The sequence below is a fragment of the Nematolebias whitei genome, chromosome 20, assembly GCF_014905685.2.
Source record: "Nematolebias whitei isolate Nwh7 chromosome 20, NemWhi1, whole genome shotgun sequence".
NCBI classification, from domain to species: Eukaryota; Metazoa; Chordata; class Actinopteri; order Cyprinodontiformes; family Rivulidae; genus Nematolebias; species Nematolebias whitei.
Window position 1 is genome coordinate 36,534,050 of NC_056517.1, and position 15,561 is coordinate 36,549,610.

Sequence of the window (15,561 nt, forward strand, 5' to 3'; positions counted from 1 at the left end):
CTGAGGAAGTCTCTCGGATGAGAGACGAAACGTTTCTACATTTTTTTATTGATTTGCTTTGTTTTGCTTTTTTTGAATGTCCAGAGGACCAGATTTAACTTTTTTAGATCTGTGGGGTTTGTTCTGCGTTTCTCTCATTATGTCAGTGATGGGCGTGCACTCCACCTCTCACACAATGACAGCTGGAATTAGGCAGCTTGCCCACAACATGGAAAGAAAAACGTGGGTTATTAAAAAAAAAAAAAAAAAAAAGATGGATCCATGGATATATTTTTGTAAAATTTAAATGTACAGGTATTGAGCCTCTTCGTGATTATATAACAGAAATAAGTATATCTGTAAACTTTACTGAGTTTTAACCATCTTTATGAAATGTATCAAACAAATAAACCTTTAATCCGACATTTAACACTTGTCTTTTTAATTATTTATTTATTTATTTTTTCTACTTGGCTGTTTAATGAATTCAACCATACCATAAAAAGCACACGTATTACAGAATAACTGATCCATCTTTGATTTTATCATTTGATTCAATCATCTGGCTTTTATTATCTTCTCAGTCATATTACTTCTGTTATAGAAACACTTTTGTGCTAATTTATGAGCAGAGAGAAAATTCTCGCGAGGTGCAAGCTTTCACTGTGCATACAGATGCAGCTCCATGAGCTCATGATGAAGAGGCTCAATTCCCATAAACAGGAAGGGGGAGCTGCGATTAACATTAATCATTAACCTGTTTAAGCTGCTAATAGCAGGGCAGGTAATCAAACTAATTACATGCTAGAATGCAAAAAATAATTTGAGAACCGTCTGGAAAAGGCATTGACAGAAAAAAATAACTTTATTAAGGAAACTGAGGCAAAACAGACAAACGAGCAGGTTATAAATTCAGTGAATCAGACGCCTCGTGGGTCAGAGGTCAAATGAGGAAAACATCACTGAATCTCCAAGGAAGGTGCGTGCATATAATGAATATCCGTCTTCGTGTGTGTGTTTGCTCTGCTCAGCTCTGAGTCTGGGTCAGAGGAGCCTATGCTGCAAAATCCTTCAAACATGAGCGTAAACTCTGTGTACTGTTGCACTTTCATGCACGGAGAAAAAGTCAGTTTTTTATGTTGGCAGGAAGCAGAATAAATGGACAAATATAATATGAATAGTCCACTTTTACTTTGAATTTTTATTCTGTATGTTTAGATCATTTCTACACCTCGCTTTGTGACAGAAATTGCTCCATCAAAACCCACTTACCTCTTATGAATGCATTTAATTCGAAAAATTGTTTCCAAAGTTTTTAGCCTCCGACTGTAAAATAAGTACGGCGAAGACCTAAAAATCTTGGGTAAGCACTACATAATGACAACCATGTAGTCAGTAATTCTCTGTTAATATGGAAACAGATTAAACTTTATGTTAAAGCTCCTAGAATGCATACTGACTCTCCTATCTGTGAAAATCATGCTTATCTGATACTGTCCTCTCTGACTGGAAACAGAAAGGCATCTGTAGCTTAAATGATTTTTATTCAGAGAGGAATTTTGCTTCATTTCCACAGCTTCAAGCCACTTATAACATTCCCAACTCATTTTTTTAAAAGATATTTACAAGTTAGATATTTAATCAAAAAGAACAAAACAAAACCTTGGACGAAATGATCAACTTGAACCCGGCCACCCGCGGGGCTTCACAGCAATTCTTTATACGATGCTGTGAGTCACAAACGATCCAGGCAGAGGAGCTTAACATGGAATTGAGTGAGGAAATATGGGAAGAATGTTTAAGAAATATTCATAAATATTCTGTAAACGCCAGACATAAACTCATAGGCTTTATTTTTCTCAAGAAAAGTTATCTATCCTGATGTTTCTCATCTGTGTAATCGTTGTAAATGTATGACTGGCACTCTCCTTTTGGTACTGAAATAAAATACAATCATATTGGAAATCTATTTTTCAATGTTTTTCAGGTTATTTTGGCAAAATGGTGTCACCCAACCCACTTGTAGCAATCTTGAGAGCTGTTGGTGTTCGTCCTTTAACGAACAAGTATGAGAAAGGAGCTTTTCTCTTTGGGATGGTGATGGCAAAAAATAATAATTTTACATATGTGGAAGCTGGATTCTGTCCCGACATTTTCTTTGTGGATGGGAGAGATGTTGAACATGTTGCACCTGGAGAGACTGAGACTGTGTGATGAAGACAGAGGAGCTGAGTTTGACCAGACATTGGTGTATTTCCAAAAAGATTCTCAAGGCCATGAACCACTAACTTTAGTAACCTTGTGAACCTCACTGTTTGTAAGGATATATATATAATTTTGAATATGTATGATAATTTATAGTTTTAGGTTTTTGTGTGTGTGTGTGTTTGTGCTTTTTCATTTGTTTTTGAAGATGTACAACATGTGTTTGAATGTGTGTTCTTATGTTTTTTGTAACACTCTTAAAAAAATGAATACATATATAAAATATATTAATAAAAACAAAATCCTGGGTGGAACTACACAAACATTGTTTAAAAAAAGACACAAAAATTATGACAACACAAACAGAACAAAACTGTATTATACATTTCTCTCCAAGGAATTGATTTTACTTTTTATAACCATTAAAGTACAAGCTTGAGAATACATTTAAAATTGTATTTAGCTTCAGGAGATCATCTCAGGACCCATCAGCTTGGTGGTTTGTGGTCCACACTGGGGTCTCAACTCCAACTTTGGGAGCCACTGGTTTACAAGTATTTATTACGTCATGTGTCAAATAATAGTTTTGACTTTTTAACTACTCCTCATTTGAACTCATTTTCCTTCATACCTTTAGTTTGTGTTAGATTACGTCCTTCAGACAGAGGGGGTGCTCTAGCCTATGCATGTGCTTCTGTGGTTCTGATTAGTTTCTTAATGCAGGTGCGTGGTCCTTTGTGACAATCGGTGCACGTAGGTGAGTATCAGCCTCAGTAAAACTGTCAGTTTAGAGCCTAGAAGCTGAAACAGTAGTTTGAGGTGGTTTTTGTGCAGAGATGTTTTTAGACCTTCCATGTTTGTGTAGTTTCCATTTTTAAGTCTGTTGGGAGTTGAGTTGACCTAATGCTGGTTTGAGACGCTTTAATTTATATTATACTTTTAGTCTTTCTATATTATGAAGTATATTATTTTATAATATTTGAAATGAATCATGCAAGTTAAATGTTTTATTTCTTTGATCCTTAAATTACAATTTATAGTGATTTAATTCTGAAGAAAAAGCATATTTTGGTGGCTGAAAATAATTGCTTGTAATTATTTATTTGTTGTAATTATGTAAAATAGTGGAAAATTTAGAAGAAATATCCAAAATATTTGAAATAAATAAACAGAATGAATGGTTGAAAGCTTTAAAATGGTTAATTCATAGTTTATCACAGTTATTTACATAATTTAACACATTTATTAATTCATATGGTTTGATTAAGCAATAAAAATAAAATAAAATAAACTATTCTGGATTTTTTTTTTTTCCAACCTGCTGCTGCAGATACCGTCTTTGAAAATAATTAGTAAAGATGATGTCTACGTTGTTCCTGGATCTTTCAAGTCAGGTCAGCGTTGGTTTATGAAAAGACAAGACATATTTTACTAACATGTCTTTAGAGTTTTTATTTAATTATTGTAGTTTATGTAAACTTATGGAGGCGGCACTGTGCTGCAGTTGTTAGGACTGTCTCCTCTCCGGGGGCCTTTCTGGGTGGAAGTTGCCCGTTCTCTACATTCACACGTGGGTTTTCTGGGGACTCCAGTTTCCCTCCACAGACTGAAAACATGCATGTTAGAATGACTGCTAACTCTAAATTGTCCCTCGGTGTAAGTGAGAGTGTGAATGGTTGTCTCGTTTGTCTCTATGTGTCCCTGTGATGGACTGGAGACCTGTCCAGGGTGCACAGTGACTGCTGGATATGGGCACCAGTGACCCCAGCAACCTGGAAAGGAAGAAGTGGGTAAAGATGATGGATGAATAAACTTATGAGCAGAGCATTGGAAAGAACTATGACATCACAGGTTGCCAGTTTGAAATTCTGGACACTTTGCATTTACTGTGACTGTGTGGGTTTCTCTCTCTGGCTTCCTTTTCATGCTGCAAAGCAGGAAACAAATAAACTAGGGATGCACGATGTCGGCATGGCATCTGTATCGGTCCGTGTACATTCAGGCAGTTCAACTTACCGGAGAAAACGCTTCAGAAACACGGAGAATGAACTACGTTCAATACAGGAACTGCTGCGGTTTGGAACTATTTGGAACCAGAGCCGCTGCACGACCCACGTGACTTCCGCATCCCAAACTTGCCGGGGCAGAGAGCGATTCCGGGTCAGACCACTTGTCAACATAAAATCGAAAATGAGCGCTCGTTATCCGTTTATTCCATTTTCGTTTTGTGCACAAAATCAGATGGCGCGTCGTTATTCGATTTTTCATTTTGGTTTAATAAATGGAAAACCGAAAAAAACAAGTGTGTTTTTGTTTTTTAAATTTTTTGTTTCAAACGAACAAATGAACTGCCTGAATGTACACGGGCCTGTATCGGCCGATATTAGAGGTAAAGTTGAATATTGGAAATCAGCCAGTCCATCAAAAATAACTCACCGATATGAAAGGCACTGTTATTTAAATAAAAAATATATATTTATATAGTGCTGCATCATTTTCAGACCCCCTTTTGGCATCTGCATTTGGTATCAGGCCAAATTGACAAAGACCATGCAGAATAATATATTTTAATCCCACAGCAGAGAAAGCTGTGTAGTCTCTGTAAGTAGGTCTAGGGGAAAAAATATTGGTATCGGTTATCGGCCAAATAAGATTTAACATATCGGCGTATTGGTCAAAAATCCAATATTGTGCATCCCTAAAATAAACCAAAAAAAAAAGTGTCTAAATAAAGTTCATTGTATATCTTGATGTGATGTGAATGAATCATTTCAATCATTTCTCCTCCTCTAACTATGAATTCGCCCAAAAAAAAAAAAAGTTACAAAAGCCCCATGTGATCCAAGGCTTCTGTTTTCAGTGACATTCTATCCTGTAGGACATAATGCATCTATTCAACAAGAGCTCAGCTGTGCACACTGACAATAGCCCGGAGAGTATTGGGGTGGTGAAGTGCCATGACATATGATGGCAAATGTGTTGGCACTGGGATTATCCCTGCAGCAAGCCAATCTACAGTGAGCCAACTATGCAATTTTCTGAGCACAGCACCTGCTGGATGCTAATCACAAAGAGTTTGTGCCTTCTTTATGCATAATTACCAGCTTTGACAAGCAATAGAAGTGTTTTATTGGACGAAACGTCTCTGAAACATCACTACTGATGTGCTGTTTTATCCTGTCATATGGCACCTGTCAATGTAAAAAAAGAGCAGCACTTTTTAAATTTGTCACGTACTGGAATACTATCTACACATATGTGCACACTTCAGAAAAAAAAAAAAAAGATTTAAAACATGCAGAATTGTACTCGATGCACATGAAGTCAAATGCGCACACCAACCACGAGCAAACATTTTTACTCAACAAAAGCAGAACACCTAACAGCTGTGCACCATTTTGTTGAGTATTGTCAGGGTATTGGTGCACCGGCATGACTTACTGGCACATCTAATGAAATGAAAGCATTATTAATATTATGACTTGCACCTGTGATTTTCCTGCCTCGAAGAGAGGCTGGCTATTGTTACGAATTAAATATACTATTGCTTTTAGATGAGACAGGAAAGAGGTTGTGGAACAAACAAAAAAAAGATCCACGACGGTAAATTACGGAGGAGCAAATGTTCTTGTCAGCTTATTGTGTTGTGGTAATTAAGGGCTTGGGTTTATTGTGAGTGTGGATGTGCTGGTTGCTCGTTTCAAGGTGTATCGCAGTGTTAAAATGTAACTATCTTAAATATCGTGTTTTCATTTTACCGTTCCTGTCGTTTAAATACCTTCGAGGTTTGTCTGTATTTTTGAATTTCCTTCTTTTGTGTGGAACCTGTGGATTCAACTTCTTATTCAGTTGTGTACGGTAGCTGGGTTGGGTAAGGGTTTGATTTTTTTTGTATATTTTTATACGTCTTAAAAAAAAGGATAACAGTCAGTCTTCACGGTGGAGCTACACATGGCTTTCTTTTTTGTTGTTTTAAACAAATATTTGCAACAAGTTACAAAATTAGCATGTCAGCAGGTGAAATATGCAACCTTTTACAGATGTGTATGGATGCCAGTAATCCAGCTAATAAATTAAAATTGACTTAGCAGATGATTAATGTAAATTCACAAAGAGCAGAACAGCAGAGAGATGGATATCTATTATTAAAAATTATAAATATACCAGCTCAAGCCCAATTATAATCCAAGTCTGATTCACTGTTGAAAACAGCTGTAAAGTCCACAAAGATGGTCAGGAAAGTCCTTTCTCTGCTCGCTGGCTTGTTGATTTGACAGTCGTCAAGAAAAACCTGGGTCTCAACCACCACATGGGGTGGTTTTGTTGGGTTCTGGTTGCTCTGGAGCCGAACTCCAGTGATTCATCTTCACTTGGGAGGGGAGATGCCAAATACAGAAGAGATGCTTCTCAGCAAGAGCGAAAACTTCCATCGGCAGGCTGTCTCACTCGCATCTTTTATTTACAGACATCTCTTTGTCTCTTACTGTCCGTCCGCTGGCGAACTCACCAGTCTGTAGACTGACTGCGTGTTTTCTGATTATCAGTGATTTACAGTCTAGTTTGCGTGACGGGTTGAGGCTAATGTTTTAATCGCTCTCTAATCACAGCTGTGAGCACTTTTCTGAGGTAGAACTTTAGAAATGTGAAGCAGTTAACAGGAGAAACATCTTAAGAGGTTGAGTTTGTTCCTCTGGATGGCTTCTTCTGTGTTGAAACGGCTTTTATTAAAAATCTGTCCAGAGGACCTGACTCAACCTTGTTAGATTTATCTGGATTACTGAGCACGCATCCTTAAACCTAGTTCTGTTTCCATAGATCAATCAAAGCTAGCTGCATAGATTCAGACGTACACATCAAATATTAAAAATGAAGGTTTCCATAATAAAATCCTCCACTGTTCATTAATTGGTCTTCTAATAAAGTTGTGTGCAAAAGCTCCATTAGCCGCAAGCTGCAAATTAATTTTTGCCTGTTTTGGACTGTGCAGGAAAAAAGAGTTACTTTTATCAATACCGTATTTTTCGGACTATAAGTCGCAGTTTTTTTTTCATAGGTTGGCCAGTTCTGCAACTTATAATCCGAAGCGACTTCGAAAAATTATTTTTACCACATTCATGACACAATTTTTGACCGATGCTTTAAATGTTCATTCATACTGACATGAACCAGAGTAAGCGTTACCACTTCCAGCCGCTAGAAGTGTAAGAGGGCCGTCTAGGCTTTTGACAACTACCTGCAGGCTTACACATATGTTGTTCCTGCATGCTAAGCCCCCGCCGCCCTCCCGCCAAACACTCACTACGCGATTAGAAAGAAGACAACAGAGACAAAGCGTAACGGAATTAAAATGCCACCAAAAGAAGATCCTATTCTGCTGATTATAAACTGCAGGTCCGCTGACGCAGCAGCTGAATCCTGTTAAGCTTCAGGTGGGTTGCTGGCAGTCAAACATCTGGACTTGTTTTTACCTCTCTCAACCACCGGTCAGCACACGGTCAATCGGCCACGTGCGGCTGGTGATCCAAATTGGATCGTTAGCTCCACGCATCCGCTGATGCAATCAAAAGCCCGACACTGACCTGGGTCGCCCATACAGCACATTTTGGCCAGGCCTCAGACCCGGGTTAGAAACGACGGCTCTATTTCAGAATAAATGCGACTTATTCATTCAACCTTTATTTATCCAGGTTAATCCCATTGAGCCTCGGGGACTCGTTTACAAGAGACCTGAATACTCCAAAGGGACTAATATTTATATTTTTTCCTCTTCATGATGCGTTTTTTTGACTGATGCGACTTAGACTCCAGAGCGATTTAATAGTTGGGAAAATACGGTAATTACAATCAACGGTAAACGGTAAAAACTTCAATTAATATTAGTAAAAAAAAATCAGAAGAAATTTTAGGTTGCTATAATTTCAATATTTTGTAATTACGGTAGCTAATCTAGTGAGATGACGTTGTTGCCAGTGTCTTATGATGGTCACCATGGTAACTACGCACCTGTGTCTTTTACTCCCTGTCAGGAATGTGGAGAATCAGGCAGAAACATTAATATGTCCTGATGCATGCTCAATAATCCAGGTAGAAAAAACTAAAAAAGTTAAATATAGACTTCCTGGAAGTCTTTCGGATGAAAGACGAAACATTTCTACATTTTTTTTTCCTTAGAGGACCAGATTTAACTTTATTAGATTATTATTATGGTTTCTGCACAATCAAAATTTTACGCTTTTTTTTTTTTTTTTGTATTTTCATTTATTTATTACCACATATTATCACAGTTCTCTTTTTCAAGGATCTAAAAGGAGCCTGAACCCAAGACCTTGCTGTGAGGCAACAGTGCTACCGCTAATCCACCTTGCTTCTAAACTTGATCTATAAAATACGAATTTTTAAAAGAAAAACAAAAAGTGGAAAAAAGTAGCTTGCAGTTGCAAAACATTGAAGTATACAAAGAAACAAATGTGTTGCTTGTTTGTTTGTAAAAGAAAAGAGTGTGATTATGGAGCAGAGAACGTGACTCTAGTAGCACTTCACTATCAGTGTTTTAAAACCTTTCTGCCCACCGTGAACCATACGGTTGTGAAACGGTCAAATCATGCAGATCTTATAACGATGTTCTGCAGAAAACATAGACAGACGTGTCCGTGCAGGACGGATGCTTTCTGTTACGGCTGGTGAGGTGGTGATTAACAAAGACCCTCGTGTTCTCTGGCTTTCTGCCTCCCAAGTCAGCAATCACCAGAGAGGCTCATTTATTTGAAATGAATTGTCAGACATTTGTCACTTGCCTATATTCTGAATTAATTATTTAAAATTGTGATAACTGGGGCATTACATTTTAACAAGTCTACAAGGAGCTCTGTTTGTAAAGTAATATAATGAAACTGACAAGTGTGTGTGTGTTGTTGCAGACTAATTAATGTTAGAAACTAGTTTGTGTTTGGTGTTGATTCATTTATTTATTCACAACCATTCACTGTGACCACAAGATTGTTGCCTCAGGACTATTGAGCAAACAAAAGTTTTTTTTTCATCCTTAATTGTTCAAAAGGTTATTTTCCCTGGATAACTATCAGTCTTGTAAACCTTTAACTTTATTTATTTAAACTTAGTGTATAAACATCTAAAAATGCAGTAAATCAGATTTAATTAATATGTGAAGGGAATAAATAAAACGAATGTCTAAATAGATTAAAAAATTGAACATTATGTCAAGTAAATTTGAGATAAAAACCATTATTGAACGTTACGACCCGCCTCCCTATTTGTTAAAAATTATCCCATGAACCTATGAACGGTTTTTAATGAAACCATCAGAAAGTAATTATTGGATATATTTCTATAACCATTTAACTTTTGGAGTCAACTCAATTAAATATAGAACCACAACTAATTAACATCAGAGCAATCAAAAATGGCTACGAAACAAATTTTACAAACATCGAGCTAAAATTTGCGGCGGCGTTAACCGTGCGTTATCAAAATATATGCTGAGTGCCAACATATGCAAGAAGTTTATGTAAAACTTTGGTGTTAACCCTGTCAGCAAAATGTTTCATAAACCGTAGGACGGACTTTCACAAAATTGTGAAATTGTTGGATATATTTCTACAACTCATAAACCTTTGGAGTCATCCTGATTGAAGATGGCCACCACAGCTGGTTGACCTTAGCAAACACACAAATGGCTGTAATTTAGTCATTTTTATGTATTACAATATACACTTTGGTGGTAGTAGCTGAGAGTCATCCCTATTTCATACTTACTGATGATAACTGAATCAATAATGCAAAGATGAAAAGTGAGGGGCATCTTTGTTCCATAGCAGGTATCAATTTTAAACGTCTAAATGCTTTTTTTTCTTTGTGTTGGTTTTAGCAATGCCAGTGCCAGACCAGCCCGCGGAGCAGGAGAAGGGGGCCGTGGTCCCCCCGGTGCTGCCGGCCTCCAACGGAGAGCGATCTGAGACGGAGACAACCTCGTCCATTCTCGCCTCCGTCAAAGAACAGGTAAGCATCTCTCCGTGGTGAGGAATATATTGTGACTGTAGAAAAAGTGCCAAAGCTGCTTTGTGTTAAACTTTGATTAGGGAGTGGAGCATTTTCTTTCCCTTTTGGTGTCTTTGTCATCCATTTTTGGCAGTGAACAGTTTGCTAAGAGGTGGCGCCGAAAGCTGCCATTGCTATTCAGAGAAACAGGCGGACTACTGCTTTAAAGTCATAAAAGGAAACCACAGATTGATTGGTGCCAGGGGAATGAGAGCGTGATTGAAGGAAATGATGATTATGTGGCCAGAGCTGTATTCAATATAGACATAACTCAAAAAGTCATTTAAGTCGAGGAAGTTTTTTTACAGCAAGTCTTGGAAGGTGGATGCAAGGCTGGAAAACCTAGTCCGGGTGTGGCCACGTCTGTTGTTTACAGGGAACGTAGTAGAAGTGGATTTGTGGAGGGATGAAGAAGCTGTTAAGTAAACGCTTGTCACGGGATTTGACTTGAAGTGAGGGAGAAGAGATGCAACCAAAAGGAGGTGTGGACATTTCTCAAGACTGAGATGCAAACATAAAAGATTCTGCTTCAAAGAAGTGACGCACAATATTAGAAAAATCTAAATTAATCTAAATCAATTTATGTTGAGAAAAGACAAAGTTGTAGCCATTTTTGGTCAAACCTTGAAAATGATGTTACTCAAAATCTCAAGAAGGCACGCTCAGAGGACGAGTTGTAGATGACTCCCATCTACTACCACATGACTCTTAGCTCAGTATCTGTAAAACTGACATTTGTAGACATTTTTGTGTTGGATAATATTGATCACTCGTGGTGGCCATCTTGTATTGGATTGACTCCGGATGGTAATGAGTTGTAGATGCCCTCTAACAATCAAAGGTTGAGACACTTGCAATGTAGACGCTGTAGTAATTACTCATATGAACTGCAAGACACGCCCCCCGCAACTAGAGCTGTCATTTCTAACCCGGGTCCGAAGCCCAGCCCAAATTTGGGCCGGTTCGTAATAATGTGCTGGATGGGCGGGCCGGGTCGGTGAAGGGCTTTTGATTGAGTCAGCGGACTCAGCGGCTTGCCATACCATCACCAGCTGTACGCGACCATTTGACCGTGAACTGAACGGCCTTAAAAGAGGGACAATAAAGTCCAGTTAAGCTTCAGATGGGACTACCGGTACTGCCAGGAAGCGATCCATCGCCCAAATGGACGTCCAACCGCTGCACTCAGAGGATGGCCGACGACCCAAACAGGTGAAATCTCAAAGCAGACATGACGGAGCAGGGTCCGTGTCTGAATAATGCAGAATGCAGCAGAAGCAGGGATTTAATGCGCTTTGACAGCCATGAAAGGACAAACACCCCCTCAGCTCTGATCTTCTGCCCCTTTTATTCATCCGTGCACGTCCACCGACCGTTTAACTATATAAGCAGTCAAAGCTTTTAAAAAATGTCGGGGGTTTTAGGGTTCAGACCTGTAAGTACTATTCGTCGGGTCGGGTTCGGAAAATGATGGCTACAGGCTGGGGCCTGGTCAGGTGGGATTTTTTTGGGCCCGAATGCGACTCTACCCCCCTCCCCCCCCCATCCAAAAGACCATAGATCTACATCTACAACAAATATTCAAATAAACAAGTTCTTCAAAAAGAAGGAAACTCATTTTCTGCACATATTAAATTTGGTGTTTGTGTTTACTCTTGGATATAATTTCATGTGTACTGAAAGGTGTTTTATTTGAATTTATTTTAGCGAGCAGATTTATTATTTCGCCTTTCACTACAAACTTCTCATTAATTTAACATCATGGAATAAGATGTTTACCCTTACAGCACAGAGGGTGAGCGCTCACGGTACTTTCTTTTCTTTCGTTTTTGTAAATCACGTTCATTTCTGGTTGCGCTCATCTTGGAAATCCACTCAGTGCTCAAACATTACTGAACCAGTGAAGCATGGATTGTTTATATATGCATCAGATTGTATTTCAACCTACATCTTCTTCCCCCTGTTGAGTGAGCAAACGTATTAGGAGTTGCATTAACACATGGCTGAAAACAAAACAAAACAATATTTAAGACTTTATCCTTTCGTTAATTCCCCAAACTCCCAATCAGAAAAACATGTTTTTGAAATTCAGTTACAAGAAAGCCATAAAGTAAAGGTCTCTTATCTTCAAATGGCTTTGATCAGCTGTATTTTTGCATTGTATTGGATGGGAAGTAGCGTCAAATTGTCCCTGAGCTGTGAATGAATTTGCGACCTAGGGTGCATGCCGCCGCGCTGGAGGCTGGCACCAGCTTCAACTCCAGTAAAGGGAAAAGCAGGTAAACTGTGAATAGATGGAACGTTTGCTTGATTCTGCATCAGAAAATGTGTCGGAGCTCATTAATCAAATCATACCTGATGGAAATAAAAACAACAGATGCACAAATTCATTATGTAAATTTGATTTCTATTGTTCTCATTAAGTCCCGTTTTCAGTTGTTGTGAACTCGCATAAAAGATTTGGCAATTATTTTACGCCGGAAGCCGTTTCTGATGCAACCTGGACTCAAACCTGCAGTCTTTAAAGGCCGCGGCACTGATCACTGGGCTACTACAACACTAACTTTGATCAGTGATAATGAATTGAGTTATACCAATTTAAAGCAGTCTGCAGTATTTTAGCTCACTTGTACAGTTTACACCACTTAAATGAGTGATTTTGTCTGGATAAAGCCTCCTCGATTTAATATTATCATTTATTTAGCTAGGTTCTACATCAGTATTATCATTAAACATACAATTATTGAGATAAAACTTTCACAGTCAATATTTTTATTGGTAAATAACAGACTCATTAGTATGACAAAACTTCCTTTACTTTATTTCTTTAACTATATAGGTAGGTTTAATTTTCTTATCCAATTTTCTTATTCAAGACACAGTAATTACTTGATAATTTGGTTTTTGAACATCATTTCCATTAATCAATCACTTCTTTGCCATAAAGAAAGTAAAATTATTCATCCTTAGCTGAGTTGGTAATTTGTTAATAAGCTTGTAAGCTTGTAAATAAATTGTCTTTCACCCAAAGTGAAGTTGGCCTTCAAGACTTTTTTCACGTGAAGTTAACAATCCTTTAGCTTGCTTTAGATCCCTAAAAGTGACCAGTACAAACAGAGCTTACATCCAACGATACCAGTGTTTATGTTTATCCGTGTCTGTTTTGTTAATGCAACATGTTAATAAGTTGTAGAATCCTATAATTTACCAGCCAAGTCTACAGAAACCGTTGCTTTTACTGAACAAAGGTAAACAACAGGATGTCGGTGTCTTGGCCAACCAAGGCACCTTAGCAGACTTCAGGGTTTGGGGTTCAAATCCCCAACCTTTCAATTGAAAGACAAAATCCTTACCACTTGTCTAAAAAAAAAACATTTAAAGCTTCATACAGTTCACTTACCTAATAAAATTAGTTAAAACTGAATGAACTTGAAAATACTTATTTTGCAAAAACTGTAAAACGTCAGTGTAAAAATCAAGTTCAAGGTTTTATATTGTAATTTCCATCACCTGGTACACGAGTTGGCATGAAATTGTGTACTCGGGGTCCCAGTTACACCCAAAAATAATAAAATATAAAGTATAAAAAGAAACTGTATATAAGGATCTAAGATATACATCAAGATATACGCTAAACAAATATCAAATGGTACTCTGACAGATCTAAGATGTACTCTAAACACTAATAATGTAAAATAGTATGGCGTATCAAAGAGCAGCCTGAACATGAGTCTGTGTTGAGCAGATGAGAACAAATACAGCAGCATGAGATCAGCAGCATGGATAATCAGCAATGAAAAAATGAATAGGTCCGCTTTAAGTATTTCTTCCCACAACAATCAAATATTGCAGGTTTTACAGTCCCACACTGGATACAATCATGTCATCATCGTACATAGTTAGCTGATGAGCTTTCTTGATACAGTATAAATATATGCTTTCTTTTAAAGGGGCAGCATGGTGGCTCAGTTGATAGAGCTGCTGCCTCTCAGTGAGGAGGTTGCTGGATCAAATCCCAGCCAGGGGCCTCTCTGGGTGGAGTTTGCATGTTCTCTCCATGCATGCATGCATTTTCTCCGGGTATTCCGGTTTCCTCTCGCAGACCAAAAACATGCATGTTAGGCTGATTGGCAACTCGAAATTGTCCCTATAGGTGTTAGAGACAGTGAATGGTTGTCTCATTTGTCTCTTTGTGTCCCTGTGATGGACTGGAGACCTGTCCAGGGTGTACCCCACCTCTTGCACAGTGATGGTTGGACATTGGTACCAGTGAACCCCGCGACTTGAAAATGAAGAAACAAGTAAAGATAATGGATAGATGGCTTTCTTTTAAACCTGAATGAGCCTCTGTGTGTTACTGATGTAAACTGGATCTAAAGGTTGCCTCTAAATAAAGCCGACGTGACACCCTCCGTCCAAATGTGTATGTCTGCTTCCGTGTGTGTGATCCCTCGATGTGTGTCGCTCCAGTAACCCAGCAGTTTTGCTCCCACTGGGGCACATCATCATGGGTGACACACACACACACCCCTCTGCGGTGTCCCTTTGAGGAGACACATATGTGAGCTGTGCATGCACAGCTTGAAACTCGTCTTGTAGACACCATCTGTCTCTTTTGTGCGTCTGTGATGCTGGCATCAATTAAATAAACAAACTAAAATTAAATATTTTTTTATGCTGATGAACCTGTTGTGAGCATGCCAAGTTAGCATAAACTATTGTTTACCAGTTTTTAATGTCTTCAGTATGTTTTTCTAATTTTTTTGCTTCTTTTTGTGCATTCAACATGTTGGGCTGATTGGTAACTCTTAAGTTGTCCCTAGGTGTGAGTGAGAGTGAATGTTTGTCTCATTTGTCTCCAAGTGGCCCTGTGATGGGTTTGCACATTGGAGACAGGCGTTGGCTCCGCACAATTCAGAAGGTACAAGGAACAAAAAGATTGAGAGTTTTTGGCATCTAACTACATCAACATACTTCCAGCTGTTTTACTATCCATAAATTAAAACTTTTAACTCAGTCAGAAGAAAGTTACTATAACTTTTTACTTTGTAACTTTTACCCTTTTCACAATTTCCAAAATATAAAATTCTTATGAAATGCAACAAATGTTCACTTCTTTCAGTGAAATCTATTTTTTAACGTACTTGCGTGCTCATTTTAGCTTTTATCTAACTTTTTTTTTTGCTGCTAATTTTAACATTTAGCTATAGTTTTTCTATGTTTGACTTTCAGATACTTTGTGCTATTATTTTGTGTTTACTGTTATGTTCAGCTTTAGCATGTTTTGCTAAATTTACTTTTACATTTGCTTTTTTTTTGCAT

The 15,561-nt window shown here is 38.1% G+C and overlaps 1 protein-coding gene across 1 annotated transcript in view; it reads left to right on the forward strand.

Moving 5' to 3' along the window:
* ctnnd2a (catenin (cadherin-associated protein), delta 2a) overlaps window positions 1-15,561 on the forward strand; it is a 359,158-nt gene that overhangs the window by 52,659 nt on the left and 290,938 nt on the right. The window contains exon 2 of the mRNA XM_037694504.1: window positions 10,070-10,200. Coding sequence (XP_037550432.1) covers window positions 10,072-10,200 — 129 coding nt within the window. The 5' untranslated portion in view covers window positions 10,070-10,071. The remainder of the gene's footprint in view (window positions 1-10,069; window positions 10,201-15,561) is intronic.